Below are 23,163 nucleotides of genomic sequence, written 5' to 3'. Positions count from 1 at the left end.
AAGCATCTATCCCTCCCTGGTTTATCTGCCTGCCCGGGCAACAGCAGCAAAGCTGCTCCCAATTCCAGCAGCAGTAAAATCCAGAGAGGAGGACATGTGTGAGTATTTGATGAAAGCTAGAATTGAAATGTCAACAAACATCTGAAAAAAAAAAAAAAAAGAATTCACCATTCCCTTCTCAAGACAAGTAATTAAGGACAGCAACCACCTCCCCCAAAAGTTTTTAAGTTCCTAGGTTCTCTGGGCAAAGAAATGTCACAGTTACTTAGCCTTTAAGTCACCCTCACTAGGGTGGTTGGTTGTTTTATTTCCTTTACAGATAAAACAGGCTCAGGGATGTTGGCACACTTTGGGGCACACTGCTGGGTCTGAGAATGGAGTAGACAAGCCTTCTACCCTATGGTCCATGGTTCTCCACCCAGACATACCTCCTACCTACCATGTGTAAACGCTCTAAATTCCAACACACTTCCCAGGTTACACCCACAGTCCAGAATCATCTCACCTCAGAATCCCTCCATTTCTCTTCTGTAGCCCTACATTTCCACGATTCCCACAGCTCCTTGTAAAGGCTCCTTCCCGTGGCGGGGTGGTGGGGGTGGTGGTCGGTCTAGGACCCTCCCTCTTCCGTCCTCTGGTGGAAGGACATCTTTCCTCTCTTGTCCCTTCCAGAGCTCAGGGAATGCCTCCCAGGCTCTGGAACCGAACCGGCCGCTCAGCCTGGCATCGAGCGTCGTCTCTTCGGCTGCCACCTTGCCGCCGCTGGACACAGGTCCGGCTCTTCTTTCTCCGCTTGGGTGGGGAAACTGAGGCCCAGCGCCACGTTAACTTTCCTAGGACCCACGGCCTGAGGGAGAGGCTGGTGTGGTGCACCGTCCTTTGACCACATGCTCCCCCTTCCCCTAGCTCGCAGCGAGTCCCCGGATCTGTGCCTGGCTCTGGACGCGCGGAGAAAGTTGTCAGCCGCTGCGTGCGCCTCTCACCTCGCTGTGCGTTTTGCCGGTGCGCCGGGTCCACCTTGCACACACCCCGCCCACCACCCGCGCCCCTCTCCTCCTCCAGCCCACGCGCCGCCTTGCAAAGCAGCTCCCAGCCCCGCTCGGGCGAGCCGCCGCTTCCGCCCGTCCGGCGCGCAGCCTGGGGAGCGCCGAGCCATCGGAGCGCGCGGCGCGGGCCGGGCCGGGCCGGGCCGGGCGCGCACTCTCGGCGGTGCACACGCCGGTCCAACTCTCAGGCGCACGGGGTGCGTCGCCCCGTCGCCGCCCCGGTACCGGGAGGCAGCAGAGCGAGCGCTTTGTCCGCGCGCCCGCCCGGGACTCTGCCCCGAGGAGGCAGCCGCGCCGAGTCCCCGCCTCCGCCTCTGCCCCCGGGCGGGCCGGGCCGGCCGCGGTGGGGGGAGCCAGGCTGAGGGCGAGGGTGGGGGCGGGGGCGGGCTCAGGAGGAGAGGAGGGCAGCAGAGGCGGCGGGAGCGCCGGGTGCCGGGCCGGGGGAGCCGCGGGCTCTCGGGAAGACGCGGATGATGAACAAGCTGTACATCGGGAACCTGAGCCCGCCGTCACCGCCGACGACCTCCGGCAGCTCTTCGGGGACAGGAAGCTGCCCCTGGCGGGACAGGTCCTGCTCAAGTCCGGCTACGCCTTCGTGGACTACCCCGACCAGAACTGGGCCATCCGCGCCATCGAGACCCTCTCGGGTGAGCACTCGCACGACCCACGCCGCGCCTCGCCGGCTCGGGACGGCGGCAGCCGGGAGGCCGAGCCCCCCCGGGCCGCGCCCGCCGCGACTCCCGCGCCCGCACGCTCCCTTCCACGCACCAGCCCCGCGACTCTGGCGGCGGGCGGGCTCCGGGACGGCCGGCTGCCCTGCCCCCACGGCGGGGGCTAACTTAGACCCTGGGGCCTCAGACCCGGGGCCACCCTGTGCTCCTCCGAGGGTCCCCAGGCTCGCTGGTTCCCTAGGAGCGCCCCTGGCGTGCCCAGCTGCTCCCCGGAGCTTCCCCCGCCCCCACCTTTGCAGACTCCCCTGTTTTCCTTTTCTCGGACCCTTCCAGTGCCCTCTTTGCCAAGGGCCCCCCAAATCCAGCATCTCCTTTCCTCCTGGCCAGACCTTCCTTCTTCCCATGCCTCGCGCCGAAGACCTCTCGCCCTCTGCCGTCTCCCGAGCCGCATTCTCCTTTTTGAGACCCCCCCCTTTCTCTTGGCCCCCCACTTTCGGCAGCTCCTCGACTTTATCTACTGAACCCTTCGAGGTCCCGGGGTTCTCCCCACCCGGCTCCTGCCGGACCGCACATCTCCCTCGGTCTTTTCCCGAAGCTCACTTCCCTCTCTCTGGTCTCGGAAGCGCTCCTATTTTTCCCTGAATTTTTTGTCCGATTTTATTGAGAAGAACTCGGGGCTGGGGGCTTTCCGCCTCCCGTCTCCCCGCCTCCTGCTCGGCCAGAAGCACCTTTTTACGAGGTACCCTGTCTCAACTCGGTGGGGGCCCGGGCTGAGAACCGGGAAAGAGGCGACCGGGGGGCCCACGAGCGCGCTGGAGCCCAGACGGGAGTCGGAGCGCTGCACTCGCCCGCGCGCGCGTTCCCAGCTCGCATCCCGCACACGCACGCTGCGGGCCACGCTCCCCGGGCCTGCGACCCCCGACCCCGAAGGGAACCCCTTCCCTGGGGGACGGATGGGTGGGCTGGTGAGACCTGGGGGTCACCCCAAAGCAGGCGGCCGCAGAGCCGGGGACTCCTGCGCGTGTCCCCGGGCCGCTGGCAGCAAGGGCGGTGGGGCGGGGGTGGGGGGCGAGCGCCCTGGAATCCCGGGGTCCCGGGGTGGCGGAATGGGGAACTGGGGGCCGGAGAAGCCGGGGAGCGCCTGCCCTGCAACTTGAGTTTCAAATGAGCTCATCTTTTCAAATTGGCGCCTCTCTTTATTAAATGTGTTTTTCCGGTAATGCCACCCACAGCTCTACCTGGGGTCAGAACCGGGCTTGTGCCCTTCCCACCTCGTCCGCCACCCGTGGCGCCCACTTTTCATCACAGTTGGAGCTAAGTTCGCCCAGCTGCGGCCGGGTGGGGGACCCCTTGAAGGCTCCAGAAGGCGGAGCCCGAGCGCGGAGTAGTGAGCGTGCCCCTCCTAGACCCCCGCGTGTTTGACTCAGGGAGGTTCTGAGTACTTTAAATTTCTGTTTTAAAGGTAAAGTGGAATTGCATGGGAAAATCATGGAAGTTGATTACTCAGTCTCTAAAAAGCTAAGGTAAATATATTTTGCCTGGTTTCTTTTTTCTACCCCCCCACCCCCACCCCGCGATTGGGCTTCCATACGTATAACTAAAAAAATATGTTTTTTTAAAAAGGGCTTTTGTTTGTTTTGTTAGTGGAGATACATAGCTTAGAAAGTTATTATTGTTATTATTTTACTTTCATTATATAAGGTGTTTTCTGTGCTTGCAAACTGTTTGGTGCCTAATTAGGAGTCGGGATGGAGAACACTAGGTAGATTCAGTTGGCTGTGACCGATTAAGTTGTTTATCATAAATTGCCTCCCACCGAGAACTCCTCACTGCCATCCCTACCCCCAGCACAATAGCAAACTTCCTGTGAGATGTTAAGAGTAAATATTTACTGTGTCAGCTGAATTGCTTAACTTGACCATGCGATTAATTTTTTTTTTTTTTTTTGCTTAGTTTAGTGTCGGATAATAAAATAATTCAGTAAACAAGGGGTCAGTATTTTGCATAGTATTCTGAAGCAGCAGGCTGTTTGTATGGGATGCAGGGAGAAGCCAGACTTCTCTAACTGAGGCGGTGGGACTGTGCTCCTGAGCACTTGGTTGTTATTGTTGCTTTAGAGAAACGTTGGAGAATAAACAGTGTCGCGGTGAAGTCGATAGTTAGCTATTGTTAATGTAGGAGTAACACGCTTTGTGGGGCTTGGGTTTCCCCAGTGATTTGCTATGAAAGAATGAAGGAGACCATCTTTGTTTAAAGCTCATTGTGGACTTTAAATTGGGAGGTGGCGGCTAATCTCCCCCCCACCCCCCACGTGTCTTAACTTAGTTTATATCCATTAAGGAACGTTTCTTTGCCATTCGTCATTAAGTGTCTGAACTGGGGAGGCTAAGTCTGATTTTCCACCTTCTTAGTCAGAGGGAAGACGCAGGATTGAGAACATTCTAAAATAAATTGGTTTTATAAATACTTGGATGTGTTGGAGGGTTTTAAAAACATTGTGTGCATATTTCCACATACATTTTAATGTAACTGAATGTGTTTGGAAAGGGTTGTGTGCTGCATTAGAAAACTGTTTAATACTTTTGTTTTTGAAAAAGTTAAGAATTAATGATTTGCAGTTTGGGCTGCTCTACTGAATGGATTCTTGGGTTGAAAATGTATAGCTGGCTTTCTGTAAATTGTTTTAAGTTTATGTAGTTTCCTTCAGTATTTTTTGAGGGGACAGGTAAGGAGATGTTTTCTGGGATGCTAAGTACTTCCTGTAAGTTTATACCATTTGTCTCTCAACAGTTGAAGTTTTGATGAATATTGTTAGAAATGTTTAATGCACTGTGCATCTAGAAATATCTCATTCTGTTGAATCCTTTTGGAGGTCAAAATTAGCAATAGTCAATAGATTTTTAATTGGGGTAATTTGATGTCCCATTATTCCATGATGCAGTGTTGATTCCATGATGCATTTAATTTTCAAAACAAGCGAAATACTAGTTTATTTAAAGTTATTTAGATCACTTAAAACTTATCAACAAAAAGACTGCTTTGGCTTTTTCTTTTAAAATGCAGAGGTGGTTTGCATTTTGGTTGAAGTGTCACTTAAGTGATTTTATTCTGCCATGTTCAAAAAGTCTTGCCATGAGTTTTAGCATATATTAAATAAACAGTCTAGGGCTTTTACAGTCCTAGGAATAAATGGATTTCTTTGAATATGTTGGTGATGTAAAATAACCAGGAGGAAGAAGCTAAGAGCACGCTGTGTGGTTGACCACACCTGAAGACAGTTAACAAACCAAAGCAAGGGTAGCCTGCTGCTGGAGAGAGTGGCACCATTTTTTGATTGGATGATTTCAATCTTTTTTCCCTCTTTTATTTCAAATACAAAAGTTCCTTGCTTGCATTGCAAGCTAAGGGAGAGAAGGCTAACCTGGTTAGAATTGGTTAGCTGAGTTCAGCCCTCTGGGATGAGTTCTCCATTAATTCTGGGCACAGTCATGCTGGTGGCTTTAAAAAAACCAGAATACTGTGACATTTAAGACCAAAGCTTTCATGTTATACAGTGATCGTTGTATTGTTCTCTTGTTGCATTTCCATGTATATTGACAAGTTGGAAGTAAATTTGTGAACATTAGGTCAGTTCTGTGTGTGGTTTTTGTGTTCTGTAGAGCACAGGGAAAATAAGCCATCCTCTCTTATTTACCTCCTTGAAAAATGATTCAACAATTGAGTGCTAATGTTTTAATATTGTGCTTGGCTCTTTGATTTTTCAGGAAGCTGTTTTAATACCTGTATTCCAAATAGGTTTTTTTTTTAAAGGTGATGATAGTTTTAAGATGTTTTAATCTTCATTTGAGGAGGAGTTGGCATGCTATTTGCTTACCACTGGGTCTTTTGTTAAATCACATACCACCATTTTATACACGTGGCTGCATTGTAGACAGACTGCTGTTTTCTCAGTCACCCTGGAGGAGAGAATTCTTTCCTTTTGGCTACTTATGTTTCATCCATTTTAAGTGCAGATTATTGTACAGCAAGCCATACATATCATCTATTTCTCTTACATTCTACTTGGTTTCAGTCTGCTGAATAAAAATCTTTGAATTTTTTTTCTCAATGTTCATATAGTTTTTGTGGGTCAGAGATTTAGTAAAGAGGAAAAACTTGATAACTTTAAAAGTGCTGTTAAAAGTTAAGTGAACTGCCTTGATAGAAAATTTATTTTGGGTGCTGCTGAAAGTTCACTTAAAAAGTCACATATACACACATGTACACATATTGGATAAATTGTTTTGATCTAAGGCATGCTGACTTGAATATGCTTTTGTATTTAAAGCTGAATGATTCTGTGAGAAACAGCTTTAGAAAAAAATGCAGAATCTACCCACTTCTAGGAAGTAGCTGAATGATGCTAGACAGGTTTCAGCTGGGACAGTCAAATACTCTGCAGTGGTGTAGGGAAAGCTATGAATCTGTCTTTCATGAGTTAAAAATCAGTAATTGTGTTCTCTCCAATCCAGATGAATTTGGTCTCCTATAGGAATGCTAAAGAAAACAGTATCCCAATTGTATTTTGCTTGTATGTACTACATTGTGTATAGCTGAATTAATACCAACCCCCCAAAAAACCCACCCAACTTCAAGCCCTCCCTGTAACAAAGACTTTTTCTGCATTAATTTTTAATTTTCTAGAAACAGAAAAGACTTTATTAGTTTTAAATCTTACAGTAGCCTTTTATTTCAACAGTTTGTTGAATTAGAAGTTAATGGCTGGACTTAATTACATATGTAGAAAGATTAATACAGTGTCATATATGATATCAAACTATAAAGTCACTTTGATTTAGCTTTGAAGTTGCAGTTGCACATTTTCAAAAAGGTAATTTTTTTTATATTCTAGAGAACACATATTTTTCTATCTCTAAGAAATAGATTATTAGGGCTGGAATAGAAATGGTTAAAAAAAATTACTTGCTATTTAGATAGTAATGTAGTCTTAAGATGTTTTTAAGGGGCTGGCATTTAACTTTTTATATATTATTTAAACATTAAAAACTAATGAGTTCTACAAATAAAATGTATTGTTTTGCCTGATTTTTCTAATTCAATAGTATCTATTGAATTAGATTGGTTTTCTAATAGTATCAATTTTAAATTGTAAGGCAGCAATTTACAGAAGTATTTAAATTCTTAAACCTTAATTCTAAAAGAGAATTGATCATGATGCCCATTTGCTACATTGTGCTTTTCAATAATAATGTTTATTTGCAATTACAGGTAATAAAATGATCCTTTAGGAGTTATGCGTTTTATTATGTTAAGCTGAGTTTGTCATTTGATTGATGAGGGAAAATTAATAATATTTGGAGAAAGCCTTTTACATATAATGGTCTGAAGTATATTTTCTTTAAGAAATGATTTTATATTTTAAAATACACTTGAAGGAGATCAGAAGATTTAAAACTAACTACATGTGAAAATTATTTCACCATTTTAAATAGACAATAAATTTATGTGTGTGTGTGTAGGTTGCATCAAGTTCCTTATTGGGTTCAAGAAGCATGCTAATGATGCTGAATTGTGTGTAGAAGGATAGACACCAGGGTACATTTATAACAAGACAAAACAGTAAAAATAGATTTCTCCTAGAACTATTTATAAGTGTTTGATATTTTCTAAATATCTGCAGTCTATAACTGGACCACTATTCCGTGTCTGCTAATGAAACCCTCTAATGTTGATGAGGAATTGGTCAGTTGTTACTGAACTAATGTGCCATCCCTCTGATTCAGTGGGATATGTGCAGTTTGTGGGGGCCAGTAGTTTTACATAGATCAAGGAGCAAGAGAAGGAGGAGACCCTGAGCTGAGCAGCCATTGCTCTGAGTTTCAGTCCAGACAAAGCTAAGGAAAACCACTGGATGATTGAAACCCACGAAGGAAGTCACGTGTGTGCACCGTCCCTGGGAGATGCCCTTACGCAGGTGTCTTCACTCCTGGCCGTCAAGGCAGACACCTGCGGTGGCCTTTTCAATGAGCACATTGCTGAGAAGACTGTCCTGTGCAAAAACCACCCTCCTAGATTCCTCTCCGACTCATTTCTGTGAAGGCTTTCATGACCTGTCACTGCACCCCTCCCAACACACACACACTTTTATTTTCTTTTTTAAACTCAAGGTCTCCCCATGCAGCCCCAGCTGTTCCTGAGCTCGTGAACCCCTTTGCCTTAGCCTCCTGAATTGCTGGGGTCATAGGCATATACCACTGTGCCCAGCTTATAAAGTGTGTGTTAGTGAGTGTGCATTTTCATTTAGAAATGCTATACTTAGGAGGGTGTTTTGTTATTTTTGCAAAGCAGTGGTGGATCAGTTTTATTAGAAGCACCATAAAATTGGGAGCTGCTTAAAAATTACAAAATTTCAAAATATAATTTTAAAGATTATGTTTAAACACCATGAATGTATTTTCAGTTTTTGGTTTTGTTGTTGTTGTTTTTGAAACTGATGGGCCTTGGCTAAACTAATTTTTAAAAATGTATGCTTTGAAATGTCTAGTCAAAAGCATAATATCTTAAAAACTGTGACTGACTTCTTAATTTGAGGGACAGGAGAGTTCTATTGAAGAAGGCATGCCTGAGCAATTGATTAGTCTGGTTTTATCTTTTTGTACTCAATGGGAAGAACAAATTAGTTTGGGGAACGTTCAAACAATGTCGATGAGCAGATGCTAGCAAAGAGCAAATGCCTACCAGTAAAGAAAGCCACCCCCCTCATTCATTGCCACTGAAACATTTTAAATCTTTTATTTTATAATTTGACCTGGTGCTTACAAGCTTATAATTTTCATTTGGTGGCATGGATGGTATGGGTTCTATTTTGGGCAGCAAATTGCAGAGTGCTCAGAATTATTTTTAAGGTTTTTTTTTTTTTTTTTTTTTTTTTTTTAAACTTTTCCTGTTTTGATTATGGATTTTAGTCGGGTTACTTCATAAAATAAGGGAAAGAAATTATTTTCTATTGCAGAAAACCTTAGGTTCTGTTCCTTTCACTGCCAAAGAGGAGAGAGAAAAAAATACAATAATGTGTCTTTAATTTGGTTCAGAGTTGGATGGCACATTGATGTTGAATATAAGTAGAGCAGAAATGGGTGTGTCTGTATTAAAGGGGGCCATCAAGCCCAAACGCCATCCTTATGTCCATCATTTCAGTGATTAGATAGCTCCTCCTCAAACAGTGATCCCCCCCCCCAGTAATAATTTTGCATTCTTGAGGTGCATTTTGTTTTCTTGTTCTTGGGTCTTCTCATTGTTTATGTCTCTTACACTTTTATTTCCTAAAATTTGAACACTTAATCACAGTTTTCCTAGTCTGTTAAAGTAAGCAGTTTAATAAGTTCAGTAAGTGAACTAGAAGGTTTTGGATACACATTTTATCATATCTTTCTACATCATGAGCATCTGTTTACCTAGTAAACAGAAACACTTGTCTGGAACCTTTGAAACAAGAAGGGTGTTTGCAGTTTTTCTTGTTGTGTATTCATTTAATACATAAGTGTGAATTTGCCTTGCGGGGGGAAGCTTGAACTTTAAAAATTATTAGAGGTTTTATGATCTGGTACTGTTACGAACACAGACTAGAAGGCATTGTGGTGAGATGTATCTTCATGTGGTTGCATCTCAAGTTCATATAGTAAAAAAGCTATTATGGCCTCTTGAACAGAAAATCTGCTTTTTTCTAAGTAAGATTTGGAGAAGAGGAAAAATGGACTAGTCCTTTTCTCACATGAGGAAACTTAGTCTTTAGAGAAATGGAGAAATTTGTCTGAGGCAGAGAAATAAATTCAGTAGTAGGGAAGTACCCAGGCAAGGGCTCCATCACGGATCTTACCCCAGAGGGCTTCACTCAACATTTTGTTAGCCCAGATGCCTTTCAGGAAGGATAGAAATTGTTTGTGAAGGGCCCTTTTGTGATGGCCTTATTCTTAGTGTGGTCTGAGTGATCTACTCTTCATTACACTGTTTTTATAGGGAAAAAATAATTGGAAATAAGCACATGGTTTTATTAGTTTTTGTTTTTTGAGACAGGATTTCTCTTGTGTAGACCAGGCTGGCCTCGAACTCACAGAGATCCACCTGCCTCTGCCTTCTGAGTGCTGGGATTAAAGGCATGGGCAAGGATGCCATTTAAAAAGCAGCATGAACCTCTGCTTTCCCTCAGCTTGCCAGAGACGGTATGGGGGATTTATCCAAGGCGGTGTTTGGTGTTTCTGTTTGCTTGTTTGTTTGGCTGTTGTTTATACTGTTTGTTTATTTATTTTAGTGGTTGCATTCTTTGTATTAAGAAATAAGACGGTGCTAAGAAGGACATTCTTCACTGGGCACAGTGGCACAGGCCTTTAATCCCAGGCAGAGGCAGGAGGATCTCTGTGAGTTAGAGGCCAGCCTGGTCTACATAGCAAGTTTCAGGGCAGCCAGAGCTACATGGAGAGAAAAACTATACAATATGCCATAAAATAAAAATGGGCCATTTCTCTCAACATTTGAGCCACACCAGTTAGGCACCGACTTTAGCTATGGTCAAGACTGTGTGCTGTTTGGTACAATTCAAGAATTCACCCTGGTGGGCTCTCGTGGCTCAGCCCCTTGCAGCGGGCGGTGCTAGGCTTTCTTTGACTTGTTGGTCGGAGCTGCCAGTCTTTCCTGGAGTCACCCTGGAACTAGTCTTTTTTTTTTTTTTTTTCCTCTGCTCCATTCTCTACAGAATGTTTTTTTTTTTTTAAACGGAGTTGAGTTCTCAATGAGGACATACTCGGTAACTAAGCAGCTGTGTGAATTGCCCTTCATCTCTGAGTTGTAATGCTTTCCCGAACTCATCATCTTGTTTCCTGCACTTTTTGTGGACTCTCAGGCTGGTAGTGGTGGTGGGAGGGGGGGCGGAGTTGTCAAGAAGAAAAGTAGGTGAGGGGTTATTTCTAACCTTCATGCGTTTCTTCGAGTTGTGCAGTCCAGGGCGGGATGTGGCATTTTCTATGGAATTGTGACTCAGAAGATGGTGGGGGAGGAAGGAAGAGAGAAACTAATAATTACGGAGTGGTAGCTGCTATATGCTAGGCGCTGGGCTCAGCCTTCCAGGCCTTCTCCACCCCACCCCCAACCCGAGCCTGAGAAGTCTGTTCCTAACCCTGTTGCAGACTGGGCCGTGAACCTTCAGACTCTAAACAGGTCCTTCCACTGGACCCAACTGCTTCCGAGAAGCAGTGGCTGTAATGCCTTTGCTGCTGCTGTGTGTCTGGCTTGAATAGACTGCAGCGTCTGAGTGACCGGTTGGCGAATTGTGAGAAGAACTGTGTATGTTACTCCTGTCCACAGTGGGTATGCAGAGAAGAGAAGGGCCTGGAGTCTGGTATATTCATAGTTTAGTGTAACTGAAAACCAGTTATCTGAGTATGGTGGCATGTGCTTGTAATCCCATCACTTGGGAGGTGGAGGCAAGAGGATCAGGATCGTAAAGGTCATCGTGGGCTGCATAGAGATTTAGATGCCTGTTTCAGCAACCACACACAACAAAAGATAAAAAGAAATCGAAAGTGTTGGTCATGATTTAAAGGGATTTTTAAAAGTAGTCCTAGAGTAGAGAAATTTCTAATTATGTGAAAGGGAATACGTGCTTAAGCCCAAATGATTGTAAGGTTAAGTACAAAGACACACACGTGTCTATGATATGTGTATTCTATACTTGAGATGCAGAAGTATCTAATACTTTTTACCTCAGTAGTTCATTTATCTGTATTTTTAAAAATGTTTATAGTTTGTGAAGAGGAAATACAGAATCCTAACTATGTATTTTAAAGCATGTCATCTTGTTAACATTAGAAAACCTTAAGCCAAACCTTAAGGTGGCACACACATTTAATCCCAGCTCTTTGGAGGCAAAGGCAGGCTGATCTCTGAGTTCAGGGGCAACCTGGTCTACAGATCAAGTTCCATCAAGTTCTGGGACATCCAGGGCTACATAGAGATGTCTTGGAAAACAAAAGGAAAGGATGGGGAGGAGAGGGGAGAGGAGGGAGGGGAGAGGAGGGAGGGGAAAGCTTAAGCCTTTAAGATTCGAAGGGACAGGGACTGAAGATCTATGTATGCCTTTAAATTGGGTACTTGAAACATCTTGTGCGTTCGTGGTTGTTTTTTTCTTTGGTAACATGAGACTCAAGTTACCGTCATATCACCAGTGAAATGAGTATAAGGACGTTTGCCTCCTATAGAGGGAGGAAGGTGTGAATTTTTTTTTTTAACCCTTAAGATAATATTATGAAATGTGTTAAATTATAAAGGCTAATCCCTTTTCTCAGTCAAGAACCTTTAGATAGCTTAAGGTACCAGAAGATACATTTTAAACACTGGCCCTCCTCTGTGATGCAGCCCATCAGCTGCTGAGTGCGATGCTTGGGGATGAAGCTGTGTGGGCTTTTGCTTTGCTCCGGACCTTTTACTATAATGCTTCCTCACCTCTGATGTTAGCAACCCCGCTCTGACAAATGGATGTTTTCCTTCATCATTGTACGCATAGAGTTTTGAAGGACCGTGCTTTGTGTCTCTTTATTTGTCAGATGTAGATGATGAAAGATTCACCTGGAAAAGGAGTCTGGTCCTTTTATTTACTAAGGAGGGAAAGAGGATGGGGGGCAGAGAGGCTGGCCCAGGAGCAGAGGTGGCTGGGTGGCTCACGCCTGCTGCACTGCTGTGTGTGTTCTATAATTCCAGAGTGAGGAGGACAGTCGATGCTTCCAGAGCAGCCAGGGCTGAACAGTTCTGCAACCTTTCTGTCCTTGGACAATGGAAAACTCCTAGGGTGACTGGCCTGCTCACGAAAGGTTTCTTTCTTTCAGGCCATGCGCTGACCACTTCCTCTGCCCCTGCCTTCCCTGGCATTTTGTGAGGGTGCTAGGACGGCTGGGTGGCAGGCCCGCTGTGTGCTCTAGCCCCGGAGCCCCTCATTGCTGAGGTCTGGGGCAGCTCAGGAGGCACGTGTGTGCTCGCTCAGTGTGTTGGAATGTGTGGTCTCTGTGGCACACGCGCTTCAAGGGGTGTGGGGCCACACACGGCAGACCTTTTGTAAGTGGTTGAAAGATTGGGAAAGAGTTTGTCCGTGCTGAAGGTTTTCCCATCAGTGAGTGAGTGTTCATCCTTTGCAATGGGAAGACATCGCTTTCATTTCTTTCCTTCCGAATTGCTGAAGGACAGAAAAGAAATCTGGCTGTGTAAGTCATCTGACTTCTGGGTCCAGCCAGTCTCCTGTTCTCTGACAGTGAGGCCTTCAGGCCCAGACTGTGAGTAACACTCTCTGCTTGCTGGGACACCTGAGCATGAGGAAAGCAGGAATTTTAGAAATACAGGACCTCTTCCTCCTTTTAGGGTTTTTTTTTTTTTTTTTTTTTTTTTTTTTTTTTTTTTTTTTTTTTTTTTTAAGTCTAATGACTTAAGATTTTTAAATCCTAGCTGCTGTTACTCTTAAAATTTTTACACATTTTGTTTATTCGTCACAAAATATCCAGGATGACCGGGGTGCCGACTGCCCCATTATTTGCAGTAAGACTGAGATGTGGTAAAGGGCGTTTTGGTTTCAGGGCTGTGGAGGCCTGGGAACAGGTGGTTGCTTCTCATACAGTTCTTTCTGCATCTTCAGAGTTTTGCCTGGGAAAAGTTAGTTATTTTGTTCACTGATCTTCATAATGGTTTGGTATGCATATCTATTTCAATAATGCTTTCAAAATATTTAGATACCAAAATTGATTTGTGGCTTTAGTTTTTCTTTTTTTTTTGTTTGTTTTGAGACAAGGCTTCTCTGTGAAGCTTTGGAGCCTGTCCTGGAACTTGCTCTGTAGATCAGGCTGGCCTGGAACTCAGAGATCCGACTGTCTCTGCCTCCTGAGTGCTGGGATTAAAGGCATGGGCCCAGCAGATTTGTGACTTCCGTTTACATGTGATGATTATGATCACAGTGTTATACCTACCTCACAGATTTCAGGGCCAAACTCTTGCTTGACTTCCCAGGGCAGTGGTTTTTAACACTGAGTTCTCTGGAGCCTGTGGCTGAGGAGAGCTGAGTTTATGGAGAGCAGAAATAGCTGTGTGTGCCTGAGAATCTTGACACAGCTGTGCTCATGACTCCTTTAGATACGGCAGTTGCCTCTAGAATTTGGTTTAGAAAGGGGTGTGGTATTTAAAAGCCAACCCATGTGTCAGCCTCTGTCTTAAGCCGCTGGGGTCTGGATCTGGAGTCTGGCTTTGATTGCCCTGTAGCAGAGCGGTACTCTCCTGGCCCCCCCCCCCCCCCCCCCCCCCCCCCCCCCCCCCCCCCCCCCCCCCCCCCGCTCCTCCTGTGACCTCCTCTCCTCCATCACTTTCACTTTAGAAACAGGGTCTGCTTTGCCAGTTGCATGGAGGGCTCCTAAATCTATGGATTTTCCTGCAGTCAGCGGCAGTTTCCTTTAGGAATGTTCCAGGCAGGCAGGCTCTTTACAATCCACTGGAGTCAACCGTAGTGACATGGGACCCACTCCTCTGTGAGGAACCAGCGTTTGCTTTGGGCCTTCGAACTCCTTTCTACAACAGAACAGTTCTTTTCTCAGTTGTATATTGGGGGCGCTCTCTGCACAGGAGTCACATACTCTTCCAAACATTTGAAACTGGCTAGAATTGATAGCCAGCAAGTCAGACGGGATGGAAGTCATCACACTTCTTCCATACGCATGGGTTTCATTCAGAAAAAGGGTATTACTCTTAACAAAGTTAAAAATAGAGAGGCGGCTGATTGGGAGAAGGGGATTTGTGGGAGTGTGAAGACGCCAGTTGGGTGTGAGTGTAGTCAAAATACATCACATGCGTGCATGACAATGTCATAATGAAATCCATTTTTTATGTGTGGCTGAAATAGGCTAATAAAAGCATTCTTTTATAAAAAGACCAGCACGATGGCTCAGCCCGTAAAAGCACTTGTCATCTGAACCTGACGACAATCTGAATTCAGTCTCCAAGAATTAGCTCCTGCAAGCTGCCCTCTGACCTCCCTCCATATGTATGCTGTGGTACATCTGTGCTCACACGGGCACACATTGTACACACACAATAATAAAAAAAAAATTGAAAAATAAAGACGATAAACAAAGTGAAAAAGCAGTATGGTTACATTTATTATTTTAAATTTATTTTATACCGGGGAGGCACGGTGTCCCAGCATGTGTGCGTGTCAGAGGCTGACTTTGTGAAGCTCTTCTTTCCACCGTTGTGAGTCAGGGCCAGGCAAGCACGTTCACTTGCTGAGCCGTCTAATGGGCCCACGACTACATTCTTGATGAATGTAAATGTTCTGAATAAAGTATAAAATGGTCTTTAAATCATAGTCATGGCAAGACATTGTAAGCGGTCATACTGTGTAAAATGATTTTCCCTTCCTTATCTGGTTCTTTATCGTTTATTTTGTATGTACCAATAATATTGAATTACCTGAGAGAGTAATTATCGGTCAAATAAGAATTTTTTAAACATTGGTTAGTTCTCTTTATTTTTAACTCTTTAAACACATTGCATGTATTTTGATCATCATCATCCTCTCCCCCCACTTCCTTCCCTAACTCTTCTCAGCTCCACCTCCTTCTCCTCCTCTCTGTCCTCACTCCTTTTTATTATTATTGAATAAAATCTACCAAAATTGTGCCAACCACGACCACGTCATCTACTGAGCGTGGTCAACACCGTGGCCACATGCTTAAAGAAAACAGCTTCTCCTCCATCAGCCATTGGCTGTCTGTATCCTCAGGTGGGGTGGCAGCTTGTGAACCTCTCTCCATTCCATTCTGGAATGTTCACAGGCTTGAGCCTCAGCTGTGAGTTCATGATCTACCCCATCTTCTGTGGCAGCCTAACTATGAAGCCCTCCCTGACCTTCATGGGGATATGTAGATCCTAATTTCTCCTATTGGCTTTCTATATTGAGTTTAACTTCTGTAGTGAAATAAAAAAAAAATAATTTAAAACACACACACACACACACACACACACACACACACACACACACACACACACCTACCTTCTTTTCCTGTGACCACAGACTACTGGGGACCCTGCAGGACCTTGGAACTTAGCTCCTTTGCTTTTTCCGGACCCGCAGAGGTGATGCCCGGCTAGAGTGAGCCCCATGCCACTCTGCTTGCTGTGTCTGTGTGTGTGACTCTCGCCTCCTACCTTCCAGGGTCAGTGGCCTCACAGCCACATCCATCCTTTGCCGTAAGATGGGAGCTGGCCAAACACTTAGCCGCAGCCCATTCTCAGGAAGCGGCAGAAGACAGCGGTAGGTGGTGGCAGGGTGATTCTGGAGCCTGCACAAGAGACAGCTCCAGGCACCTGTTGCACTGGGAAGTGTAGGGCCAGCGTTCCCAAATACAGTCTCCGAGAGAAAAGTTAAACCAGAGTTGTTAAATGCTTAAGCTTAAAAATTAGGAGCTGTACTTACTTTATGTGTATTTTGCCTGCATGTATGTGTGTGTACTGTGGGTATGCCTGGCACCTGTGGAGATCAGAATAGGACATTGACTCCTCTGGAACTGGAGTTAACAGATGGTCGAGAGCCGCTATGTGGGTGCTGGGACCTGAACCTGGGTCCTCTGGAAGAGCAGCCAGTGCTCCTCACTGCTGAGCAGCTTTCTAGCCCCAAATCCCCTAAACTTTAAATGTTGGCAACAGTTCAAAAATGTTTGTAAACATTGAAGATCCTCTATACAGGTAGAGGTTAAATAAGGCTCATGGGTTACAGTTGGTATTCTCTACCTTGCCAGTATCTGCAAATTGTTGCTGAAGACATTATCTCCTTTCGTGGAAGGGAATTTTGAGACAGCGTTTCTATGTAGCCCCCACTGTCCTGAAACTCACACAGAGATCCACCTGCCTCTGCTTCCTGAGTGCTAGTATTAAAGGTGTGTACCACCACACTCAGCCCACCATCCGCTCTTTTAATATTTCTTTGACTTGAGTTTAATCCGTGAATGAGAAGTAAGAAGAAATGCCCTGCTCTTAATGACCTGGATGTATTTTGTGTCCTCCTCATCCCCAGCCCTGTGTGTGCAGGTGGAGGCCAGAGGTCGACAACAGGCCTTTTCCTCAACTGATCTTTTTGTTGTTGTTTTTTGAGACAGGGTGTTTTATTAAACCTGAAGCTTGCCAATTCTGCTACACTGGGTGGCCTGCAAGCTGCGGGACTCCTGAATACTTGTTTTGTGAAGCCATCTAAAAATCTTAATAAATTTATCTTAATAAATCCTGTAAATACAGGATGTATATATATGGACCATATAACATCTTGTTGATGCGTGTGTGTTACACAATACAGGTTCATCTGATAAAATAATACAGCCCTCTATTTCCATTCAGTTGGAGAAACATGATTCCCCTTTCTGATCAACATCATAGCAACTATAACAAGTACTAAAAGTCACGTGCTAGGAAAGTGATTCTCCTATGTCTGGCAAATACTTTTCAGTTTTGTTTTACATTTATTTGTGAGTGTGTGTGTATGTGGGCATGCGGTGGAGGCCAGAGGACAATCTACAGGATTCTGTTTCCTCCTATGTGCGTTCTGGGGGTCTGACGGAGCATTTCAGGCTGGGTGGCAAGCACTTTTACAGTGTGGTTTGAATAAGGAACGTCCTCCATAGTCTTGGGCATTCGAACCCTTGGTCCCCAGCTGGTGACGTTGTTTGGAGAGGTTTAGGCTAAAGCTGCAGCCTTGCTGCAGGATAAAAAACCTTTGCTGCTTGGGGCCTGCATTTGAGATTAAAATGACTTTCCTGCTTCTGGCTTTCTTTCTCTGCTTTGTGCTTGTGGCTGAGGATGTGAGCTCTCAGCTTCCTGTTTCCAGGGCGATGCTTGCCACCATGATGGACTCTTATCCCTCTGGAACTGTAAACCGAGATAAGCCCTTCTTCCAGAGCTTGCTTTTGGTCATGGTATTCTAGTGGTTACGATAGCCACGGAGCAGTCTTGCAAGCCGTAATAAACACTTCCAAACACATGAACTTGAGTCACTCCATTAAATATCTACTATAAGGCAAATGGTTTTAATTTAATGGAGCATGAATCCTAATCTATCTTAATAAAAAATCCCAGAGCCAGATATTGGGATAAATGCTGAAAGATCAGTAAAGGAGCCAGCCACTAGAGAGACTTCTTACCTCTACCGAATCTTCAGCCTGAAAGAGACTGAGCTCCTGTCTCCTCTCTCCTCCCAGCCATATCACTTCCTGTCTCCACCTCCCTCATGCTGGGATCAAAGGTGTGTGCCACCACTGCCTGGCCTCTGTGGCTAACTAGTGGCTTTAGCGCGCACTCTGATCTTCAGGCAAGCTTTATTTGTTAGATCACAAACAAAATACCACCATAACAGGGTCTTGCTGTGTAGCCCTGGCTGGCCTGGGATTTGTAGTCCTCCTATCCCTGCTTTCCCAAGTGCTGGGATGACAGGTGTGCCTCACACTCCTGGAAAAGGAAGATGGTTTTGAAAGTAAAATATGCCAGTAGAGAGAGATGTTGATGAAAAGTGGTGCACTTAAATACATTTGAAAAGTGTTCTGGTTAGCGCACTTTTTGTGTGTTTAAGTTGAGCAGTTGAAGGCTGTCTGGATTCTGTTCTTTGGCTCTGGGTGCAATAAATACTCATTAAGGCCAAACTAGAGACTGTTGACTTAAGAGACCTTTTCAAAAAACAAAAATAAAAACCACTCTGAGGTCTGGGATGTAGCTCAGTTGGTAGAGTGCTTGTCTAGCATCAGGAAGTCCTGGTTCAATTTCGGGTATTGCATAAACCTGGTGTGGTGGATCCCCGTTATCCTAATGTTGCAGAGGGAGCCATCAGAAGTGAGTCCTCTGTGTAGTGAGTCAGACATCAGCTTGTTTGTGTCAAAACACATTCTGCTCTGAAAGTTGGAATTACTTTTTTTTTTTTAAAGACTTTTTCTGTGTAACAGCTCTGGCTGTCCTGGAACACTCTTTGTAGACCAGGCTGGCCTAGAACTCACAGAAATCCACCTGCCTCTGCTTCCACAGTTCTGGGATTAAAGGCGTGTGCCACTATACCCAGCATTGGAATTACATTTTAAAATGCATCTTGTGGCTGGGCGGTGGTGTCGCACGCCTTTAATCCCAGCACTCGGGAGGCAGAGCCAGGCGGATCTCTGTGAGTTCGAGGCCAGCCTGGGCTGCCAAGTGAGTTCCAGGAAAGGTGCAAAGCTACACAGAGAAATCCTGTCTTGAAAAACCAAAAAAAAAAAAAAAAAAAAAAATTGCATCTTGTAATCTTGTAGTGTAATTCACAAGCATGAAGAAGCTGGTCACTTTGCAGTAGTGTCTGTTGCTGTGGAGAGACACCGTGACCATGGCAACTGTTATAAAGGAAAACATTTAATTGGGGCTGGCTTACAGTTTCAGAGGTTCAGTCCTTTATTGTCATGTCATGAAGCAAGGCAGCATGCAGGCCGACATGGTGCTGGAGAGGTAGCTGAGAGTTCCACATCTTGATCTGCAGGCAACAGGAAGTGAACAGGCAGCAGGAAATTCCCCATGCTGGGCGTAGCTTGAGCATATGAGACCTCAAAGCTGGCCCCCACAGTGACACTCCCTTCAACAGGGCCACACCTTCTAATAATGCTGCTCCCTTGTGGACCAAGCATTCCAACACATGCGTTTGTAGGGCCATTCCTGTGCACACCACCACACAGGGTAAGACGAAAACCATGTCTTTCAAGACTCCAGGCAGCATAGCTCGGACACCGTTTGGAACTTCAGGATCCAAGTGATTCCTCAGAAATGGCCAGCTCCATTTTGCAGGGCAGGGTGGTGGGGAGATGTAGGACTGGTCTTTGACCACATTTTCTTTCCTTCCTTCCTTCCTTCCTTCCTTCCTTCCTTCCTTCCTTCCTTCCTTCCTTCCTTCCTTCCCTCCCTCCCTCCCTCCCTCCCTCTCTCTCTTTCTTTTTCTCTTTCTCTTTCTCTCTCTCTCTCTCTCTCTCTCTCTCTTTCTTTTTTTTTTTTTTTTAGACAGGGTCTCACTGTTACCCTGGCTGGCCTGTGTAAACTAGGATGCCTTTGAATTCAAGGACAATCTGCCTCTTGCGTGCTGGGATTTAATGCATGTGTATCACCACTCCAGGCTTCGACTGGTCTTCTGAACTTAAAAACTTGTTTTGAATCACTATGTAGACCAGGCTGGCCTTGACCTCATAGGGATTCACCTCCTTTAAACCTCCTTAGTTCTAGGATAAAGGCTTGTGCTACCACTTCTGGCTTTGAACTTAAAAAATTTGAATTAAAAATTTGAGAACTAGACTGTGTGCGTGCGTGCGTGCGTGCGTGCGTGCGTGTGTGTGTGTGTGTGTGTGTGTGTATGTGTGTGTGCGCACCTGTGCATGTGTGTATGTGTGTGCGCGCACCTGTGCGTGTGTGTATGTGCATACACGGTTATATATTCACATTTGTAGAGGTCAGAGGGCAACCTATAGTGTCCTCAGTCACAATTCACCGTTATTTGAGAGCCTATTATTGGCTGGGAACTTGTCAGGTGGGCTAGTCTGCCTCCCTTGTGCTGGGATCACAGTATGTACCCCTATAACCTGCTCCCCTTTTTTAAACCATGGATTCTGGGGACCCAACTCAGATCTCAACACACGCAAGGCCAATCCTTTGCTGACTGAGCTATCTCCTTAGCCTTCTGAGCTTCCATCGGCTACTTTTAGAACGTCAGAAATAGCTGTGCCTCGAAGAATTTTTTAAAAAACAAATTTACTAAAATTGAAGCCACAGTAATGTTGTTAGCTTACCTTTTTAATTTCTTCCCCCTTCTCTTGATTTTCATTGTGAGGGGAAAAGAGTCAACATTTCTTATTCCTTTGTGAATGGCCTTTTCGGTTTTTGGACTGACTCCTTGGTGTAAGTGGAATTGACATATCCATTCACGGACACTTTAAGGGCAGAGCTTGTGTGGAGTATGAGGTGACCACACAAAGCCACTGTGCACAGCACAGGAGGCACACACATGATGATTCACATTGGGTGGGGTCAAACAGGCTTCGGAAATCACTCTTTCAAAACAAATTAGGGCAGCTTGCCGGTGGTGGCACAAGCCTTTAAATTAAGCCCTCGGGAGGCAGAGGCAGGTGGATCTCTGAGTCTGAGGCCTCCCTGGTCTACAGAGTGAGTTCCAGGACAGCCAGACAGCCAGGGCTACAGAGAGAAACCCTGTCCTGAAAACAAAACAAACAAAAACTAAGGCTGGTTCAGTTTCTGATTTGTTGTATTTGAGGCACTCACTTTGGAGTTTTGGCTAGCTTGCTCTCTTGGGCCTCTTCCATCCACTCTGCCTGTTGAATGCTGGGATTCGAGGTGTGTTCCAGCGCACCTGGCTCAGTTCTTAGGTCTATAAAGTCTTGCATGATCGTGTGAAAACTCCTTTGCTCCTGTTGGCAGTTCTGTCTAAAGCCCAAGTTACACTAAAAACGTGAGCGTTGCAGGAGAAAAGCACTTGAAAACAAGCAGTAGCTCTCCTCTTACCACAGTGTAACTCGTGGGCCCCGTAGTCGAGGTGCCCCCAGTTAAACCCGTCCCCTTATAAGATGCTTTGGCCACAGTGTCTCTTCACAGCAGTAGACTAGTAAGTAAGACACTGATGATTTCTAATGTTTTTGTATGTGGATAGTAAATGGCACATTTCTTAGAAAACCTTCATGATGTGGAATTTTCAAAGCGTCCAGCTTTGGAAATTTCAGATTTTGGATTTTTTGGTTAGGTATGCTCAACCTAGAGCAGCAGCTTGAGGAGTCCCGCGACAACCCAGACAAGGGCAGTGCAGGGTTTGGGGGGCAGTGTGGAGCAGCCAGCGACTCTTAAAGGTTAGGCTTGTGAAGCAAGATGCTGTCGGGTGCAGTATTGATCATCTATTGCTGTGGACAAATTAATCCCACATCAGTGCTTTAAAAGAGCAAAATTTACTATCTCACTCTTTTTCCTAAGGGTCAAGAGTGGGGCAGCCATGTAGCTAGGAATTTCAGGAAACTGTGGTCAGGTGCCAGCTGAGCTCAGTTGCGACTCATTCTATGGAGGCCCCTGACAGCACAACCTGCTTTTTAGGTCTGTTTGGATTGCCACAGCAGGCAGTGTCACCAGCTGCCTTCTATGACCCTCTTACTTTGCATACCCTCCCTTTAATAGACACGAGACACTAAGTCTAGTCCACACTGTCAGGGTGGTGAGTGTCGGGAGGTGGCAACTTTGGGAGCGGTGATGGCGTTCAGTTCCATCCGGAAGTCAACAAGCATTTGCGTGCTTCCTTTGGGACTTACACTGAAGGGCAAGAATGCCTGCAGTAGCCCTCCCAGTTAGCACCTTTCAGAGTGAAGCTGGATCGCTGACGGAACCACGGTGTGGCCAGTGGCCGGCCACTGTATCCCATTGACTTCTCCGTACACCTGTAGGATGAGGAAGAAGTCTCCATTTCGGAGGTTGCAGAATGAGGCCCAGGTTTTTGGTGCCTCAGGCGAGGACACATTTTTAGCTCTTAACCTCTGTTAGATTTCTGTTGTTGTTTTAACCTTCCCTGAAGAATGATTTCATTTAGATCACCCTTCATAAAAATAAGTATGCTCTCTCTGTCTCACCTGGAAGAGCTGATGCTTTAAATGCCTAGTTGAAAATACAGAAACACTTCTCTACTATCAAGAAGGATGTTTGTTCCTTTTCTGCCAGCAGCAGAGTCCTTTTTTCTATTTTTGTAACTGGGTGAGGTCTGATTTCTCCAGAATTACGCCATACTGTGGTTAGCCATGGCCTATGAGAGGAAAATAGATTTACTCTTTAAAATCATTGGTTTTCTAAGAAATGTGCCATTTACTATCCACATAGGAATGCCTTTCTCAAGCAGAACATAGTGGTCACTTCGATATCAGACCTGTGAAGTTTTCTCCTCAACTGAAAATCTAAAGCCATGGGGTCCTCAGAAATTGGGCTGCTACCTTTACCACACATTAGGAATACATTGCAAACACTTCTAATGGTACTTGACATTTTGGAAGAAATTGATAGTGTTTAGAGTTGTCTTTTGTGTCAAGCATATCCACTTTTGACAGTGGAAGTCCACAGAATGCTTGGCAAACGGAGCCGCCGAGCCATATCTCTAGTACAAGTGTGTGTGTGTGTGTGTGTACACACACACACACACACACACACACACACACACACACATACACATCTCCATGTGACTGTCAGGTAATTCGTCCTATGTTTTACCAGACTCATGCCAGCCTCTCAACTTTGCTCTGGGATGCCCTAAGTTACTTGACTTAGTCAGTTATAGCGTGTAGTAACAGTCATGATTTCAGACTTCTATTTCAGCTCGTCACTGACTGTCTGCAACGTACTTA

The 23,163-nt window shown here is 45.4% G+C and overlaps 1 protein-coding gene across 1 annotated transcript in view; it reads left to right on the top strand.

The window, feature by feature from the left end:
- Positions 1–1,440: 1,440 nt before the first annotated feature.
- Positions 1,441–23,163, top strand: part of LOC114684920 (insulin-like growth factor 2 mRNA-binding protein 2) — a 56,564-nt gene continuing 34,841 nt past the window's right edge. The window contains 6 exon segments of the mRNA XM_037209869.1: positions 1,441–1,544; positions 1,547–1,693; positions 3,180–3,240; positions 10,116–10,135; positions 11,579–11,601; positions 20,735–20,740. Of these exon segments, the coding sequence (XP_037065764.1) occupies positions 1,517–1,544; positions 1,547–1,693; positions 3,180–3,240; positions 10,116–10,135; positions 11,579–11,601; positions 20,735–20,740 (285 nt within the window). The 5' untranslated portion in view covers positions 1,441–1,516.

This window comes from Peromyscus leucopus, chromosome 12 (assembly GCF_004664715.2).
Source record: "Peromyscus leucopus breed LL Stock chromosome 12, UCI_PerLeu_2.1, whole genome shotgun sequence".
Lineage (NCBI taxonomy): Eukaryota > Metazoa > Chordata > Mammalia > Rodentia > Cricetidae > Peromyscus > Peromyscus leucopus.
This window is presented reverse-complemented; position numbering and strand designations above follow the sequence as displayed.